The sequence below is a fragment of the Chelonus insularis genome, unplaced genomic scaffold (assembly GCF_013357705.1).
Source record: "Chelonus insularis isolate UGA/USDA-ARS -01 unplaced genomic scaffold, ASM1335770v1 contig_36_pilon, whole genome shotgun sequence".
In the NCBI taxonomy this organism is placed as follows: Eukaryota; Metazoa; Arthropoda; class Insecta; order Hymenoptera; family Braconidae; genus Chelonus; species Chelonus insularis.
In genome coordinates, this window is record NW_023276530.1 from 145,140 (window position 1) to 164,826 (window position 19,687).

At 25.8% G+C, this 19,687-nt stretch overlaps 3 protein-coding genes across 14 annotated transcripts in view; all 3 read left to right on the top strand.

Moving 5' to 3' along the window:
• Window positions 1–9,233, top strand: part of FoxP (forkhead box P) — a 122,580-nt gene extending 113,347 nt beyond the window's left edge. For 7 of the 12 annotated variants that reach the window (XM_035083786.1, XM_035083784.1, XM_035083779.1 and 4 more), the window contains 7 exons: window positions 150–194; window positions 370–446; window positions 584–685; window positions 4,697–4,872; window positions 7,271–7,346; window positions 7,606–7,718; window positions 7,914–9,233. In XM_035083786.1, coding sequence (XP_034939677.1) covers window positions 150–194; window positions 370–446; window positions 584–685; window positions 4,697–4,872; window positions 7,271–7,346; window positions 7,606–7,718; window positions 7,914–8,163 — 839 coding nt within the window. In that variant the 3' untranslated portion in view covers window positions 8,164–9,233. Of the gene's footprint in view, window positions 1–149; window positions 195–369; window positions 447–583; window positions 686–2,342; window positions 2,474–4,696; window positions 4,873–7,270; window positions 7,347–7,605; window positions 7,719–7,913 lie in introns of those variants that run through there. The other 5 variants (XM_035083780.1, XM_035083781.1, XM_035083783.1 and 2 more) reach the window with 5 other exon arrangements.
• Window positions 9,234–13,566: 4,333 nt separating this feature from the next.
• On the top strand, window positions 13,567–16,790 carry LOC118067178 (protein tyrosine phosphatase domain-containing protein 1-like). The gene is made up of 8 exons (XM_035083790.1): window positions 13,567–13,800; window positions 13,900–14,096; window positions 14,168–14,290; window positions 15,091–15,621; window positions 15,691–15,819; window positions 15,893–16,116; window positions 16,189–16,522; window positions 16,606–16,790. Exons 1-8 carry the CDS (start codon window positions 13,586–13,588, stop codon window positions 16,788–16,790), a joined length of 1,938 nt encoding a protein of 645 aa, XP_034939681.1. The 5' UTR covers window positions 13,567–13,585.
• Window positions 16,791–17,016: 226 nt separating this feature from the next.
• LOC118067197 (DNA helicase MCM9-like) lies at window positions 17,017–19,569 on the top strand. Its single transcript, XM_035083821.1, has 9 exons — window positions 17,017–17,142; window positions 17,203–17,509; window positions 17,579–17,811; window positions 17,877–18,175; window positions 18,271–18,428; window positions 18,508–18,887; window positions 18,960–19,166; window positions 19,226–19,377; window positions 19,447–19,569. The coding sequence occupies exons 1-9, from the start codon at window positions 17,048–17,050 to the stop codon at window positions 19,497–19,499; spliced, it is 1,884 nt and encodes a 627-aa protein (XP_034939712.1). The 5' UTR covers window positions 17,017–17,047; the 3' UTR covers window positions 19,500–19,569.
• The last annotated feature ends 118 nt before the right edge of the window (window positions 19,570–19,687 follow it).

Here is a 19,687-nt window from a genome sequence, read left to right on the forward strand (position 1 = left end):
TATTTAAGTTTGTAATAATGAAAAACATATCTAAATAATGAATTGAGAATATGAATAATTATCTTGTCTTCCTCTCTGCTTTGTTTTCTTTTATCAAACTACTTGTTTTCTGCGTTACCTGTGCTGCACCAACCCTCCATAATTTGTAGGGTTGCCCTACATGCTGGAGCGGGCTGGCCTTGACGTCCAACAAGGTACTGTTTTAACCTACTATCCATGTACCCTTTGGCTTATCTTCTCTAACTATATTAATTAATTATTTTGACTTTAATCGAATTTTTCAATATAATTTTCGAAATTTTTGTATCTATTTTTTTTTCTTTTCTATCATGAATTTATTATTCAAAACATAATTGTATTTTTTTTTAGAAATTCAACGGAATCGAGAATTTTACAAAAATGCTGATGTGAGGCCACCTTTTACCTATGCTTCTTTAATACGACAGGTCGGTTATTTTATTTTAAAAAATTTTATTGCTTTTGTTCAAAAACATTGGTAATATTAATCACTAAAATTAATTAATAATTTTTTTTTCTTTAAACTTTTTTTTTTTGTTTTTTAATTTTAAATTTGTTATTACAGTCAATAATTGAGTCACCAGAAAAACAATTGACACTCAATGAAATCTACAACTGGTTCCAAAACACATTCTGTTACTTCCGGCGGAATGCCGCAACGTGGAAGGTATATTTTCAAATAATTTTTCAATAAAAAATTACTCAAATTGAGTATTAAAAATTATTACATTTAAACTTTTGTTTCAAAGAAGAGAAATTTTTTTTTTTTCAACATTCAAATAAATATTAAAAACTACTGAAATGTTAAGGAAACTCATAATTACTTATGATGTAAAAATAAACAGTTCGGTAAATAGTTAAAAAAAATCAATATTAATACGACTTTCAATAACGCATCAAGAAAATTAAATTGTTCGTTCATGTTACATGATATTAATCAAGATAGTTTATTTGGAAAAAAAATTGCGTGACGATGAAAGATAAACAATGATAGTCAACATTGTTGTTACAAGTGATATAAAACTAATGCAGATGTAGTATCATAGAAAAAAATTCTAATCTACGAGGGAAATAACAAATGCCAATAGTGGTATAAATATTTATAACATATTTGCACTTTATAATAACAGGATGGTCCTATATTAGGATAACAGATTACCGATCAGTGCAGAAAACTGTAATTTTTTGATACAATTACGAATAATAGAGGGATAATAATAATGATTACTATCACCAATATAAGTAGGTAGTAAAATACGTTTGAATGAATGATTTGTGATGGTAATAAGTGAGTGTGAGTAATCGACGTTTGCCATATAAAGCTTCGCCTCGCATGATTCTCTATGTTTACAAAGAAAAAAAAAATTAACGGAAAAAATAATGAAACATAAATGAAAAAGAAAGGGGAAAAAAAACATAAAAAACATTCATAACTCGAATATGAATATTATAAAGAAATCTACAGGTATTACAAGCTACTAATGGAATATTTGGAGCCAATGGGATGGAGAATTAAAGAGACTGTCATCAAGTTTATTCATCGACCCTGACTTGTTAAAGCCCTGCGGCATGAATAATTGTTGTCGTTTTCCTATAGAGTTTTAGATACCTAGCTCTGCATTTAACTCAAATCGGAATGCAAAAAAAAAACATATATCTTATTAATATCATGATTTATTTTATTTGTTTATTTATTTTCAATTTTCTCATTTTATTTAACAATGACCCATTTTTGTTCTTTTCTTGAAACAATAGTATCAAGCTTTATTTTATGGAAAAAATAATAAAAATAATTTAATGAATTCCTAGAAATAATATAACGTAAACAAAGTTATTTTCTATCGATATCTATTATTTTTTCCATGAAATAAATAATCAATTACGTGGCTTGAATATGCTATATAATCTGTTTTATTTTGTTTAGTTGATAATTTATTTAAAATAGTTACCTAGAAAATAATTAGATATTCATTGCTATTCGCATTGTTATAATTTTTACGCAACAATGATCGTTGAATTAATCAAAAAGTAAATAACTTTAAAAAGAGATTATTTTTGTTATTACTTATTAATGATTATTTAATGCTTGAGAGTTTATTTTAAATTATTAATACAAATGTTGAATTAAATAAAAATAAAAAAAAAAAAAGTAAAAGAAAAAAGAAAAATCCGTAACGGAATGACATGACCCAAACTGGTCTTACAGTCATCTTGATCTTCAATCACCGGCATCACCATCACTTTAACAGTCATCAAGTTCGTGATTGAGTTGGCTTGGTTCGTTTTTTGCGTTGCTTATTTAGTCTGTGTATTATTTTGTATAGAATGCAGTGCGACACAACCTGTCTCTCCACAAATGTTTCATGCGAGTCGAAAACGTGAAAGGGGCCGTATGGACTGTGGACGAAGTGGAGTTTTACAAGAGACGTCCTCAACGCGCTTGCAGCACGACTGGGTACGTTACCCCCTGTCACGCGCGAATTTTTCTCTTTTTCACTTTTTTATATATATATTTATATTTAAATTTACCTTTTTATATATCAATATTCTTATCAATGTTTATTATCTCTTATATACTACATATTCATATATATTTCTACATCTCAATATTTACTTTTTAAATATTATCTCTCTTTGAAAGAATTCAATTAATCTACAATCAGCATCATTTTACCATTTTCGCTATTTTTGTAGACAAATTTTTAAAATTGTCTTGCTTATCTTTTTATTATACATTTTTATAAGCTAAAACTTTGCTAGTACTTTTAAAAAATTTTTTATCTATTTTTAATATATCTATGTATCTTTTAATATTACTACTTTTACATCATACTTTTACTCTTTTAAATAGTATTTATGTATTCCATAGATTTTTATACTTTTAACTCAATGTTTTACATTTTTATCCATTTTTAGAATATTTTAAAGCTTTTTAATCCTTGCTCAATTATCTATTTACATAACATCATCAAGATATGCATGTTTGCTTATCAATTTTTATTTTATTTCAGTTAAATATTCTCATTTTTACTATTGAAAATGTATTTATATTGCATTCTTAATTGTTGTATTTTTCTCAAATGCTTTGGCTTTTTTATTATTCATACAATTTTCATTCACTAGAATTTTATTTCACTTTTAAAATTCAGTTTACTATTTACACACTGCGAATGTGGCATTTTTAAAATTTTATTTCCTTTTTTTTGAACTGCATTTAAGCTGTTTGTCTACTCACTTTTTCTATCTTTATATACTTCTATTTATTGAAACATTGTGTATCATCAATCATGAATTTTATTAAATAGAATACTTTTTTTTCAATTATTTTTATCAGTTCTTTTATTTTCTAACTTACATAGCTAGTTTTTTGTAGCTTATTCCATGACTATTCAATATTCATATTATTCAGTATTATGTAAAAATAAAAAATACCATCATCAAAAGTAGTTTATTTATTAGAACAAAGGAAAGAAAAAAAGCATTGGAATATTTTTTTTTTTAATTAAAATTGCATAATACTGAATAAAAATCTGGTTAATTAAATTATACAAATAATTATATAGATGACTCCTAGAATGAATGAGTAAATAAAATAATTGATAAGTTGATAAAAATAAAAAATGGATGAATCAAATGTAGAACAGTAGAATAAAATAATATTCAAAAGTGTAGCTTAATTAACAAGCATGAATATGATAAGCTTTGCAGCGACGATATATCCCGGAAAGAGATACGATATACGTATGTAGGAAGTGCAAAAGTCGAGCGTGGGTTTGCGAAAAATTTGCTTTTCGAAACGGATCACTAATCACACTTAATCATTTCTTATAATCGTCTTTATATTATGAACCTTTTTACCATTATTTTTACTACTATTCATTTCTACGTTATGATTAATTACAATAAATATATGTATTGCACGTTACAAAATATCTGTAGAATAAAGAGAAACAAATTCATAATTATTATCCACTCACAAACAAGCTCCTTTTAAATGAACAAAAAAAAAAAAAGAAAAAGTATTTGTTACTATTTCAAATAGATTTGTTTTTATTTTTATTTATTCTTTGTCTATCAATCTTGTTTCCTTGTATTCTATATTTATTTCTCTCTCCCACTCTCTCTTTCTCTATCTATCTCTCACATACACTTTCTCTCTTTTTTTTCTTTTTTTCTTTCTCTGTTTCTCTCGTATGCCCATGTGTCTACAGAAAAAAAAAAATCACCGTGGGAGAGGCAGCTGCGAGAAGACAAAGTGCAAAAATTTATGAACAATAAAAAAAGAAATGGAGTGAAAATCGACTAAACTTGTTTTTTCTCTTCATAAGAAAATTTGTTTAATTTAAAAAAAAAAAAAAAGAAAACAAACTTCTAAACGAACCAATTAAATTAGAATGAATTAATAATAATAATTATAATACTATAATTGATTAAGACAAAAACACAAAAAAGTAAAAATAATAAAATAACCAAAGGTATTGAGAAAAGTTTGAAAGAATTGATGTAGTAATATTTTCAGAATGAAAAAAGAAAACGTCAAATATATAAGATAAATAAGAAAAGAAGATTAATAAATATGAAATGGAATGCATCGAGAGGATCTTTTAGATTGAAAAATCTTATTCTCTTTTTTATTCTCTTTTTCTCTATTTCTTGGTGGTCTTGTCTGTGTATACAGAACGCCATCCGCACCAATCTATCATTGCACAAGTGTTTTGTGCGCTATGAGGACGACTTTGGGTCATTCTGGATGGTGGACGACGCCGAGTTCGTAAAGCGGCGGCATCTGTCCCGCGGCCGCCCCAGGAAATATGACCCAACCCCATCACCCACTCCACCCCACCTCTCCGCACAGTAAGCACTACCACTTTTTAGAATTCTGCTGGCTGGCTAATGCGACACGTTCTGCAAAATTATGATAATCAAATTACTTGACAATTAACTTGTCACTGATATTTTTATTATCATCATTATTATCAGCAGTACGAATCGCTTGGTCGTTGTCTCTACCTATTTCACAAGGATTTGCGTCACAATTGCTGTCTGTTAATCATTTCATTTTTATATTAAATACTCTTACAGATGTCTAATTAAATTGTACGGAAAAAAATGCATCGATATTTGCAATTAAATTATCAGAAGTATTTTTTATAAAAAAAATTATTGAAAAATATTATAGAGATTTATTTTTGCTATGATGATAATAGACAGCAGTTTATCGCATATCGCACCCTCTTAAGAGTTAAATTTTTTTAATGAAAAAAAAACAACAACAACAAATGGGTTAGAAAAATGAAATAGATTCACGCATCATGCCTGATTGCCTCGTAGATTCTCCCTACCTTTGATTATTAATGAGAAATAATAATAATTATTAAAATGAAATAACTGGTAATTTAAATAAAATAAATATTTTAATGAATTTTTGTGTTGCAATATTTGTAGAAAGTATGGCGATGTTATCAAATAATATTTTATTATCCTGCTTGCATCGACGCCGCGCAAAAATTTATACCGACAAGGGCTTTTTAGTTGGCCAAATTCATTTATAGCTTTTATATTTATTCATTGGTTAGACTTTGATAAATATTCTTTTTTCAAAAACCGCTGTAAAACTTTTTCTATTTTATTTTCAATTTGAATTTAAAACGGTCACAATATTTTACAAAACTTTGTTATCACTATTCCATGGAAAAGATAATTTTCTATGCATGATATTTATTTTTATTTTTTTTCTAATAACTTTATTAGAAATATTTTTTCTATGGAATCAAAGTGTCTCATGATGTTTCACAATAAATAATTTCTCGATTAAACCAAAATCTTTATAAAAAAAAATTGCATGCTTCTTTTCATTAATTTCATTTTTTTGCTATACTCTGCTTATTATGCTTTCTCGATCAAGCTGATTGATGTAGTTGAGTGAATGATTATCTAATATTTCCTAAAATCAACCTTGCGAAGTAACATGATTATTAATCTAATCACCCTCCAATTGAAAATATGAATAAATGAGTTAAAAGAGTAAATGGGTTACGGATCGAGGTCACTAGCGCATGAGTAAATAAGACAAATATTTGTAATGTGTGTGTGTGTGTGTGTGTTTATTGGTATCACGATAATGGGAAATTCTCAAGTCTCACTTGAAAAGTTTCGACAACAAATATCATCAAATAATGTTCAGGTATCAAATTAACTATCAACTAATTTTTCAAATTTTCTTACATTTTTATCGTCTTTTTCAATATTTTATCTTTTTATCTCTTTATACTATTTTTATAATATTTCTTGAATAGTTCAAATTTTATATATTTACGTAATTTTATATTATCTCTTTTTATATATCTAATTGTCTTTTTAAATATTCTTTACATGCTTCAATTAGTATCAATGAAATTAAAAAAACGCTATTAAATATTAATTAATGATCAGTCATTAAATATTTTTTGCATGAATTTTATTGTCATGTTCATTATTTAATCATTATCATCATCATCATCATCATCATCACACGTACATAAATTTCTGATAAAAAAAAAAGTCAATTAAAATATTAAAACGAAGGAACAGTAACAAATTGAAGTGAGTATAAAATCAATTCAAGACTGATCATTAAAACTTAAAAGCTTATAATTAAAGATATTGATAAAAATAATTAATTCATTGAAAAGATTATTGATGAATTAAAAATTAGTGGAAAGCGTTTTTTTCTTTTCATCTAGTGCTCTTTTTTGCTAAAACTTTTAATCTCTTAAACCTGGAAAAAATTGATTGATAAATGATGGAACGTAATGGTACGCTTTTTGGTAAGATTTTAAGAAATATTTCAGTGTTATTTCCTACTTTTTACCATAATTTTTTAAAATATAGATTTGTATATTTGTAGTTTTTGAAAATTTTTAATCTCTATTTCTCTTATTCCTCTTTAACTTTTTCTCTCACGCTTATTTTCTTCACTTTTTTTATTCTACTGCTTCAATTTTATATTATATATATATATGTATTTGAATTTATATATATTAATAATAATTGTACTTAATTAATTGCTATTTATATAATACACGTCATTATTCAATTTTATCTTTCAACCTTTTATCTATTAATATTGTATTTCTCTTTACACAAATATTTATAAATAATTGTTACATGTTTTTATTCTTTATTATACAATATTTTATACATCTATATATTTATTATTTTTACTTACAATATTATTTGTATTAACAACAAAAATATTTTCTGTCATAATTAGAGGAGTACCTTCTAAAAGCCCTACACTAACGCATAGTCCAACCATGTATGGTGATGCTCTCAATGCCAATCTCCAGGTAAATAAATAAATATAATTTTATAACTAAAAGTCATTGTATTTTTATTTCCTCATTAAAAAAAAAAAAAATACAGAAAAATGTCATTATTGAATGATCATTATTTGACCTGATTCAGAAAAATAATTCTATTTTTAATACAAAAATGTTTCCCATTACTTATAATCATTTATGTAAAATATAATGAAACAAATTGAATTTCTATGTAGGCAAAAAAATATGAATACTAATAATAACTAATTATCTAATACAAATTGAGTATTTCCAGGCGGCGCTAGGTGAATCGAACATGGGATTCTTGAATAATTCAATGTGCACATCAACAGCAACTAGTCCAGACAAGGAACACGTAATGCCCCACAATGATTTAATGTAAGGAAAAGAAAATTAACATATTTATATTAATCTTCAAATAATCAATACATTAATGAATATTAATATATTATTGATTCAATGAATTTTCTAGATGTAGTGAAAAGTTTAATAATAACATTTATCATTGAATATTTTAAAGTAATCAATTGTCATTTGATCATGAATTATTAAATAACTCATCAAATTATTCAGGTCATCGTTAGACGAACCAACACTCCATATAAAACAAGAAGGACCAAGTCCTGAAGGTGGAAAATTATCGAGATTAATAAAACGTGAATTGTTGGAAGGACCTACAGAGCACGAGGTAGAAGATGATACAGTAGATGAAAGAGATTATCCCGAAAGTCATGGACAAGATTCAGGACAAGATGAAGATATAGCAGAAGATCTTTCAATGGCTCCCGATATCATGACGTCAGATGATCAAATCGAGGCGTAGTACCATACTAAGCATTAGATAAATTGATAAATTAATACATTGTTTCATAGTATCAATTACCTGAATCTTCAACATCGTCCTGCAACTTTTTTTTGTTATTTATTGTCAAGGACAATAAATTAGACAACTATTGTATCTTCTTAGAAACAAGTCACTAATCATATCTAAATTGTAAGAGGCAAATTTTCTAAGACTAAACAATGAGGAGGGAGATTTAAGAATCAGAAGATAATTAAAAAGAACAGGGAGTTGAAAATAATAAATATCAAAGCAAGAAGATTATATACAATAAGATTGGCTAGAAAGTAATTTTTCTTTAATAGGAGAAAGAAAAATTATCATTGAAATAAAATGTCAATCGAAGTGATCCATATCTTAAATAGATAAACGACAACGATTTGTATTACTTTGTTATTATGTTACTTTTTTTCTTTTGAAATGTAAATTTCTTATTTATCTGTATTATAATTGATATATTATTACATAATGAGATAAATAAAACGATACGAAAGTATCATGAAGAAATGATATATAAATATTATTATAAAATAATAAAGTAGAAGTAGGATTATTCTGAAAGACCGTTACAAGTCAGTAAAATTACAAATTTTTTAACTCAGGACTTCTTTTTCTTTAAACATACATATACACAACGGACGGCTTAGTGTATTAACAATTAAAAAAACAATGAGTATGTGGAAGTGGCTCTTCTAAATGCCAATTTATATTAGTGTATAATGAAAAATAAGTTTTTGTTAATTGCGTAAAGAGAATCAATAGAAGAATTTTTTTGATATACGTGTAGATATAATACACGTTTGTAGATAAAATTATTCTATAAGATTGTAGAAGGTAGGAAAGATTAACAAAAATCAGTTGATTCCAGTTCTAGCGTTATTAATAAATAAAGGATGGCTGTTAAAAGGGCACGTAGGCCAATAAACATTGACAATTAAATTTATTTTTATTTTGGATTTTATTAATCTTGTTACGTTTATTATAATTGAATTTAATTCGAAAAAGAACTTGAGTCAGTTTAATATCGACTGAATCATCGTGATTATTCCAATTTGTAGTATCAAATAATAGAATATTTTTATAGTATATTATTTACTTAAATTTTTTTTAATCATGAAATTATAAAATATGTTATTTCTATAATATTTAAATTTTAATTTGTTTTTAAAAAACATATGATTTGTATTAGAGTAAATTTTAACAAAACATTAAATACTACTTTATTTGATAAAGTTATAATTACATTATCAATTAAATTACTTGATTAAAGAATCAACTTTAAAAATAAAAACCAATCATTTTTTTTTCATGTGATTAATGTCATGTTAAATTTATTTTGAGATTATAGTACGTCATGCTTATCCAAAGACACATACAATTTACAGTCAACAATGAATTTTTTAAATTAATAAATAAAAAAAATAATTCTCAAATGTTTTGTGATCAATTTATTGCTTTTATGTTTAAACTCTGTATAAGAAAATATCGTTAAACATAAAGAGAATGAACAACAGAGGCCTGACGTACCCAATCAAAGCTCACCTAATTTGGTAGCCTGTGTATAGCCTAGCACTTGTCTTAATAATAAAATAAATGATTAATAACAACATTTATTATAAATGAATTAATTGATTAATACATAAGTAGTTTGATATTGATCATTCATACAAGTGTAATTCACATAGACATATGTAAATCATCTCACACTGATGAAATATAATAATGGTATGAAAAAATAGTGAAAATAACAGAATAAATGTGCGAACGGTTGATGAATTTTTAGAAGTAATGAATAATTAAAAAATTAATAATAATAGAAATAATAATCTAAAATAAATAAAACATCTATCAATTGATAATAAATTATTAAACTTTGCTTAACAACAATGATATAATTTCAAAAATAATAAGCTTAACGAATGAATGTAACATATTAAATTCCAAAACATGTGTGTTGAAACACTATAATGAATTTCATTATATTTATTTGAATTTAAAAAACTAAAAACATTTAAAAGAAATAATACTTAAAGTTATACATATTGAATGTATACGTATATCAGAATGAAATTTAATGTCATCGATTCTCTTTTAATTTTATCGAAAAAGCTTACAAAATCTACACAAATCAATTCTAATATCAAGAAGACTAACTATTAATAAAGATAACGAAGTGATGGATCAAACTTTGCTGAATTTACAAACAATCAATAATTCTGTACAAAACTTTATAATAATACATATATAATTTTTTATTCACAGTTGATTAGCTTGATTGATGATTGAATCGTAGTTCACAATGCAAACAATTTTTGAATAATAATGATGATAAATCATAACTTCGTTGTCTTTAAGGGTTACTAAACACTCGTAGAATAATAAAAATTCATCAAACTATCATGAACTAATCGAGTGATCATTTTTCCTATTAACCTTTCTCTAAATACAACAAAATTATAAAATGGAATTTTTTCAAAAACAAAAAATAATGAATAATATGTATAATAAACACAAATCATGGCGTGACTTAATTTCTTTTTACGATAGGATGAAAAAAAAAAACGTGATTAAACTTCTGGTACTGAAATCCCACTTTTTGAGCATTTCATAATTTAATGCCATATATTTCTGAATGAAACAAGAAACTATAACGAAAAATAGATCAATAAAGAAAATAGTTAACAGAAACATAAAATAATAAATTATTTGTTAGTTTTGTATGGACATGAGTCTCAATAAAATAACAAAGAAATGTTTATATTTGTATTTGTTACAGAAAAATAAAATTAAAATAAAAATATAAAAAAAAACTTCGTATAAATTTCACGATAAACAAAGTAATATATAAAAATGATAATTTCATAGCATAATGAAGAATATGAGTGATAATTGAAAGATTGGAAGCTTAAATATGGAATCATAAGTTATTCATTCTTTTTTACAATTAGAATGTCTTTAAAATATTCTTTAAAGTAAAAATGAAATATATTTTCATACCTAAAATTTTTTCAATGTAAATATTCAGTACGTTAAAAAATATTATTTGTATTGTTTGTATATGAAACTCTTGTAATGGAATTTCTCATAAAATTACAATAATCATCATTTGTTGAATCATTTAAACAATAATTTATATCATAACTGAATAATTAGTGGGAAAAACGGTTATTAAATAATCTATAATTCAGTGCCAGTTTAAATTTCACTGTTTTTATATGTTGTATTAATGATAATAACATGAATCTATTATATTGTGAGTAAAATTATTAAAACATAATATAATAGAGAAAAGACTCTCTTGTATATAGTCACACTGCAAATAAAACAAAAAATTATCTATTAGAATAATAAACATTAAAATATAAGAATTATAACTAATACAATTACGAGAATTTTCAAATAAATTACACTATTTGTTAATATTTCATTATAATATGTTGCTCGTGTCAATATATTTTGCATTTAGTTTTCATGAACAAAATAAAACTATTTCTAATGTGACATTAATAATATTAATATTAATAATAATAATGATAATAATTATAATAATTACTTGTGATCATTAAGAAAAATATATTTTAATTTTTGACTGTGATCGTTCGCGTGGAGCGTTCAACTGTAAATGATTGGCTCGTGAATTTTTCAAAATTGAATAAATCCTAATTAATTACATTAAATAATAAAAACAAATGAATTGATTGATGATAATAACAAAATTTTGTTTTTTATATGAATGGAAATAAACAGTAAATGGAATAAATTTAACAACCATATCAGCAATAAAAATAATTGAAAATTAATAAAACGGGTATTATTTTGAGAAAAAATAGTGCCAAATTGATGCTCCAAAATCTTTTAATCATTTATATTAGTTTATAAACAAAGTGATTATTTTATTATTTTCATATGTAGATGACATTATGCACTTATCTTTCTGCCTGATTAAATCATTCAAAATGATAATATTTAAAGAATAAACATTTATCAGTTGAATTTTAAATAATTATCTAAATAACTTTTAAATCGTGTAATATTATTTCGCGATCCCGCCATAGGGCATGACTGATTCCAAGCGGAGCCACGGTATAATTCTCATTATTATTCACTTTTTATCGATTAAACGTGGTTTTATAAAACAAAAAAAATAGTAAGAATACACAGCGAAACACGGCTGCTATATTTATATCAATTACTACATGGATAATAATGGTAATGATGATAATAATAAATAGAAATAATAAATTAATGATTAAATTAAAAAAAAAAAAAAATGATTGATCAATAGCATTATTTATATATTTTATTTTACAATATTAATTCTGGTACAGAGATAAACAGTAACATCAACATAAATCATAAGAATAATTGTTTTGCTTTGAGAATTGTGTGAATATAATTTAGTTTTTTTTTTTTTTAATCGATACAAAAAATAAAAACAAAACTTACTAAATAAATAAATGAATAAATTAAAACAAATGTGCAGTAATCGAAGGGCCACTATCACTTGGACCCCTTATTGTATATTATACCAGTATTATATTTTAGCCTCATAGATTAAATGTAAAAATTATAAAAACAAATTCATCATAACATCTGAAATGTGAAAATAAATAAAAATACAAATAGAATGAAAAATAATCATTATATAAATCATTTTTTTAATTTTATTTAAATTTTATTTCTTTAACAATATAAAGTTAATAAATGAAATACATATTAAATTTTAAATCACCTATTGAATTATTTTAAAACGATTTTATCAGTTACTTTGTAAAGTTTATCAACTACATTTATAAATTAAACGAATTCATTTACTTCAATTTTATCTCTAGAAATAATTTAATTATATTCGCTACTTTATATTCAAACTGATTATATTGAGTAAAATGATAATTGATCTAAAATTATATAAATGATTTATCGCTACTTGTAATTTATAGAAGTTAAATATCCTTTATGCAAATGTGAGATTTTGCAGTTTACGACCAAAACAATTTTATTTAGAGCACATATTTAATACAAGTAAGATTGTATTTAGTCAATGACATATAAAATAGGTCGATTTAACTACAATACTAAAACTTGTATATATAGATATAAAACAGTTTTTTCTTTAGCATCGATCATTCCATTCCGTCGCAACCCTTTGAGGCGAGCACATGAATTTTGTGTTACTGGAAACGTTAAGATTACTGACAAATAAATGTAGTTTAAATTTCAACAATAAAGTGTAATACACAATTAAATTAAAAAAAAAATACATTTACCATTTAACAATGAATAATTTAATATGTAAAAAATTTTATAATTATGATTAATTGTTATTATTTGAACAATAATGATCTTCTGGTAAATGTTCAATAAGAATTTTGAAATAATTATTTAAGTTTCTGAAGAGTAAAAGATGGATGTAAGTTCATTGGCACCAGCTGATGACCAACAGAGTTTAGATTTTACCAAAATTTCAGCTAATTACAATAAATTATCCGAAAATTTACGTAAACTAACACCTATTTCAGTACAGTGTGCTTTTTTTTGTGGTGGTGCAAAATGCAAATACGAAAATTCGAAAGCTTGGCCACCTGTTCATATGGCAATTCAGGATATTTACTCTCATTGGTAAACAAATTAGAAATAATTATTAATACAATTTCATTAAAAATATTCACTCTGTTTAGTTTCATTAATGCAACTCATGTATTATCAAAACTGTCACAGGGTAACAGATGACATTCTAGCAATGGCACGTCCTCATACAACTCAATTATTGAAAAATAATTTAATTACACAATTCCAGAGATGGAGTATTAAGACAATAATTAATTTACAAACTCCAGGAGAACACGGAAGCTGTGGTGTACCTTTAGAAAAGAGTGGATTCACATATGATCCTGATGAGTTTATGAAAAATGGAAGTAAGTTTATTATTTAAATTATCTCTTCTCATTTAATTTCATGTTAACAAAGTATTTTATTTTCTTTGCAGTTTATTATTATAATTTTGCATTAAAAGATTATGATAAGGCAACGATTGAAAAACTTCTAGACATGGTAAAAGTTGTAGCTTTCGCAGTCCAAGAAGGACGAGTTGCTATTCACTGTCATGCTGGTAGAGTATTTTTTTTTTTTTAAATCTACATTATTATAAGTTTGAAAATTTATTAAAATACGATTGTACTTGTGATATATTCTTTTTTTAAATTGCATTAACAATTGTTCAAGGATCTAGTAAAATGAATAGATAAAAGAATGATAATTCATTTTGTTCTATCGATAAAACTGAGTAGAATAAAACTTTGATGAGTGATCATGCAAAGTTCTTATCAGCTGTAATAGATCACTTGTATACCTTCTTTTATTATATTTCAACACGATCAGAACAAAAAATCTACGACAATTAATTTTTTTCGCACATAATGTTTGCACATTGAATTTTGTAAATAAATTATTTTAAAGATAAAAATTGATTCTCTCTCTCGAAAAAAATGAATTATTCATAAAAAAAATAAAAAAATTCTTTTATCAAAATGATTTGAATGAAAGGATAATATTTGATAATTGAGTATTCGAATAAATTATATTTTTACCATTAAATAACCATGTAAAATATTTATATATAAATATCGTTATCAAACTTGTGTATCATATAACAGAGAAATTCCATTTATCATTCAACTTGATTAAAAATTAAAAATAGATTGACATTTAATAGTAGTTTCTCTTGATAATTGCATAGTTGTTGAATATTTTCATGTTACATATTGATGTTTAAATGGATTTTTCTATATTAACATGAATTCTAAAATCAATATGAATTTTTAACATGAATAAAAAATGTATAATTCTAAAGCAAATGTAGAACAATAGCTGGTCAAACGAAATTAATGAATATTTAACATCTTTTTACAGGACTTGGGAGGACTGGTGTTCTCATTGCATGTTACCTCATATATCGTTTACGAGTACGTGCAAATGATGCTATTCGTTTTGTACGAAAAAAACGACCTGGTGCCATTCAAACTCGTGGACAAATAAAATGTATTCAAGATTTTGAATTTTATATTCTTCCACAAATGATTGTATTCCCATCAAAATGTTCACGTGGATCAAGTACTACTATTAAGTCACACAGTCTTCAATCTTATCTGAAAAAACAATGGAATGTACTTCATGGCTATGAACAACGTACGTTCAAATTTATTCCCAAAATTGTTTTCGTTTTATGTGAACGAATTTTGCAGCTCTGTGATTGTCAAGAAGATAATTCTCCAGCTCAGATTGATTTTTCTATCAATGATACTCCTTTTGTTAATAAATTTATCTCATATAATTTAGAAAAATTACCTGAAGATAATGATAGTATGAGACATTCATTTTCATGGACTGATTATCTTTCCCAAACTTCATTTGATTGCTCCAATAAGCCAATTACTGACAAAAGTAAGCCATCTTTAATCATCAATCTCTATTTTTAACAATACCTGAAATATAATAATAATTTGCTTTTAGATTTAGATACCACAAAAGTAAAAACCAGTAGTATTTCTTCCAAAGATACCTGTGAAGATATTAAAAAAATGGATGATATCCTCTGTACATCTCCTGAATCGCCTTCTTATTATTCCACTAATTGTCTAAGTGAGTTGGTTATCCAAGTTGATTCAATGAACAACTTTCGAATGAAAAAATAACAAACATTGTCTACTTATAGCATTGGATGATCACCTTGTAGATGATGTTTTAGCTGATGGAATATACAATCAAGAACTGCAGGATAATAACTGTTACAAAGAGCTTCAATCTCAATTATTTTTCAAAACATCCATTCAAAAAGAACACTACAACTTGATGGCTATTGATCAAGTTCTGAAAGCTTTGCTCTTTGATTATTCTACACTTCCAGAGGATGAAAGAAAAATTCTCCTACAATATCAAGTAATATAATTAATGATACTTGACATTTTTTATTTTATTATTGTTTATTAATGATATATTAATTAATTTCAGATAAATTTAAATAACAAAAATTCAACCTGGCAATGGCTAGAACTGGAAACAAACGTTCGAATTTTATCTGGTTTATTATACGAATGGTTAGAAACTCTCAAGGAGCCCATTTTAGATATAGATTCTTTAAGCCAAATAGTTATCCGAGGTTCAAGGTTAAAACATTGCTTACAAAAGCTCCAAACATACAATCGATACGTTCTAGAATATTTTCTGCGCTTCGTATCACGTCTCCGACCCATGTCCATGGACATGCAAAGTCTAATAATAAAGCGGTTTATCGCATCACTAACTCATCAATCTGTTTGGATTAAAAAAATGCTAATGCCTTCCGGTATGATGATAGCAATTGTTATTTTATTTTATTGTTACCTAAATCTAAAAATTAAGACTCTTTTAATTAATTATTATTTTTAGATAAAAATTTTCAAAAGTTGAGAAATGGAACAGCTACAAAGCTTATTGATTTTTTTATACGCTTCTTAAATTTTATTGAAGAAATAAACACTCAGGAATTAGGTCACGGTTCATGGTTTTCATTATCCAAATGGTCAATAAATAATAAACAATTGTACGACACTCAAGATAAAAGTAATGATTGAATGAAATAATTTTTTAACAATTCGCTGTAATCTTTGATGTAAATAAAATAATTATGTAAATTCTTAATAATTAAAGTGATTGTTTACATTTAATTGATTACCCTTTGTTGTATTTAAATCTCATAAATATTTGCATGTGTGTGTGTGTGTAAAAATGTAGTTTAAATATGACGTAATATAGATGTCTCTGAGAGTAAAAACCCAAAACATAACCACGTGAGTTTTGTTTATAATGCAGGTTAACATCAAGAATAAACATGTTGAAAGATTATTTTATAAAACATCATGCGGAAGATTTACAACAAATACTTGATGCTCCTGATGAATTTCTACATTATTCTATTATTGTTGAGTATGTAAATCTATTGTTATCTTCTTATATTATTCAGATGTTTATTCTTACCCTTTTCAGTTGTTTTACTCTGAGTGTAGAAGATCCAGAAACATGTGATAAAATTTTACATAGGCCACGTTATTATTTACATCAATGTGATAAGTCAGCTGTTAAAGCTCAAGAAGAATTAATAAACAATGATAAACAAACTGTCAAGAAAAAAGTTCATACTAGAATTGATGGTGCTCCTTTGTTTATAAAGAATGAAGAGATTGGTGCATTGGTATCAAGAACTGGAATCACTGTTAGAATATCACAACCAACTGTTATGAAATTAATTAAACGATTTTCCTGTAAAAAATGTGATCATATAACAGAAGTTAAAGTAAACTAGAATTTTTGATAAATTATACCAAATTTTCTTCAAAATCCTTACACAGTTTCATCATTGTAGCTTGATTGGGAAAGACAAAAATTTGAAGATGTCAAACAATGTGGAGCATGTGAATCTAAAAGTGTGACGCTTATTCCAAGTCTCCAAGAAGATGACTGTGCTGATTATCAAGAGGTAAAAATACAGGAAAGAAAAAAGCCTAAAAATTCAAGCTCTTATTCTGTTGGCATTCAGGCGATATTACTTGATGATTTAGTAAATAAAATAATGCCAGGTGATGATGTGCAAATAAGGTAACAGAAATTTGTGTAACATATTCTATGCAAGATAATGTTCTATACAATTTGTTATTATTTAGTGGAGTAATAATTCGAAGATGGGGAAATCCACAATTAACAGAAAGCCAACGTACCGATGCAACTACAGTTATGATTGCTAATAATGTAGCAGTTTTAAGAAAAGTCCTTGATTCAAGTTATCCTGAAAAAGAAATAAAGGAAATTTTTGAAAACTATTGGAAAAAATATCAAGATAATCCTCTAGTTGGGAGGAATAATTTATTAGCTTCAATTTGTCCACAGCTCTTTGGGATGTACACTGTAAAATTAGCTCTAGCTATTGTTTTAGCTGGTGGTGTACCAAAAGTAAATCAAACTGGTAAATATATATATAATATTAATTATATGACATAATTATAATAATATTCAAAAATTGATTTTTTCTATCAAATAATGTTTAATCAATTCCTGTAGGAGTAAGAGTTCGTGGTGATCCTCATTTATTAATGATTGGAGATCCTGGTACAGGAAAATCACAAATACTTCGTACAGTAGCTAAATTGGCATCAAGAGCTGTTGTAACGACTGGAATTGGTACAACAGCTGCTGGTTTAACCGCTGCAGCAGTCAGAGTGAGTACATGATAAAATAATTGATTACATTTATGTTAAAGTTTTTATGTTTAACACTCATCGTTACGGATTTGATAAGGATTCTGATGGATGGCATTTAGAGGCAGGAGCTTTGGTTTTAGCAGATGGTGGTGTCTGTTGTGTAGATGAATTCACAACAATGAGTTCAAACGATCGAGCATCTCTTCATGAAGCAATGGAACAACAAACAATATCTATAGCTAAAGCTGGTCTAGTTAGTACACTGAATTCTCGGTGTTCAGTTATAGCAGCTATAAATCCTGTTGGTGGGCGAATTGTTCCAGGAGAAGAAGTAAAAACTCGACTTGGAAATCCACTTTTATCACGATTTGATTTAATTCTTTATCTAAAAGATAACAAAAATAGCAGTTGGGATCAAATGACTGTAGATCATATATTAAGAATTGCTTACGAAGATGATGAAGAACAAAATAAAATGTAAAAAATTCTTACCTTTTTTTTTATTTTTACTGTCTCAAATAGTTTATATATCTGTTAAATCTTTTGCAGAAGCCTGAAACAAATGGAAATTTTGAAATCAGAAGGTTTATGGAATGTGGAAAGTCTCCGAGAGTATTTTTCTCACATTCATACATTAAATCCTGAGTTAACTGAAGATGCTGAAAAAATTCTAACTGCAGTATTTTTATATCACAGAAGTAATCCATACAGAAAAGAAGAAAGAACTACTGTCAGATTGCTGGATAGTCTAATAAGGTTTGAAAAAATGTTACAAATAAATATCAATGCATCATAACTTATTTTATTAATCACAGGTTAGCAGAGGGTCATGCTAGATTAATGTATAAAACACAAGTTGATGTGATGGACGCCATTATTGCAGCTCAATTAATAGGTACAGTACCAATGCCTGAAGATATTGGTTGTCCTTTTCCAGATGATCCCGCTGCTGCATTTGAACATGAAAGTAAGTGAAATGATTGAGATATTCTAAATTATAAAATAGTTTAAATAATTTCGTTAACAATTATTTCAGAAATGAAAGTATTAGAAGAGTTACAAATAGATGATTTGGAATCAGAATCTTAAAAATATTTTTCAAAAATTGTTATATAATTATTTTTATAAAAAATATCAATAAAAAAGGTTTATATTTTATATACTAAACTTGACTCTTAACAATTACTATTCTTAACTCTTAACAATAGTTAATAATTAACAATCATTGATTCAGTTTAAATAAATATTATTCTTTATTAACTCGTGAAAAATTAATC

Coding starts and splice junctions, on each gene's coding strand:
- LOC118067197 (XM_035083821.1), top strand. CDS start 17,048: ATGTTGAAAGATTATTTTATAAAACATCATGCGGAAGATTTACAACAA. Junction 17,812..17,876: donor GGTGATGATGTGCAAATAAG/GTAACAGAAATT, acceptor GTTATTATTTAG/TGGAGTAATAATTCGAAGAT. Junction 18,888..18,959: donor GATGAAGAACAAAATAAAAT/GTAAAAAATTCT, acceptor AATCTTTTGCAG/AAGCCTGAAACAAATGGAAA.
- LOC118067178 (XM_035083790.1), top strand. CDS start 13,586: ATGGATGTAAGTTCATTGGCACCAGCTGATGACCAACAGAGTTTAGAT. Junction 15,820..15,892: donor TTATTCCACTAATTGTCTAA/GTGAGTTGGTTA, acceptor GTCTACTTATAG/CATTGGATGATCACCTTGTA. Junction 16,117..16,188: donor AAATTCTCCTACAATATCAA/GTAATATAATTA, acceptor AATTAATTTCAG/ATAAATTTAAATAACAAAAA.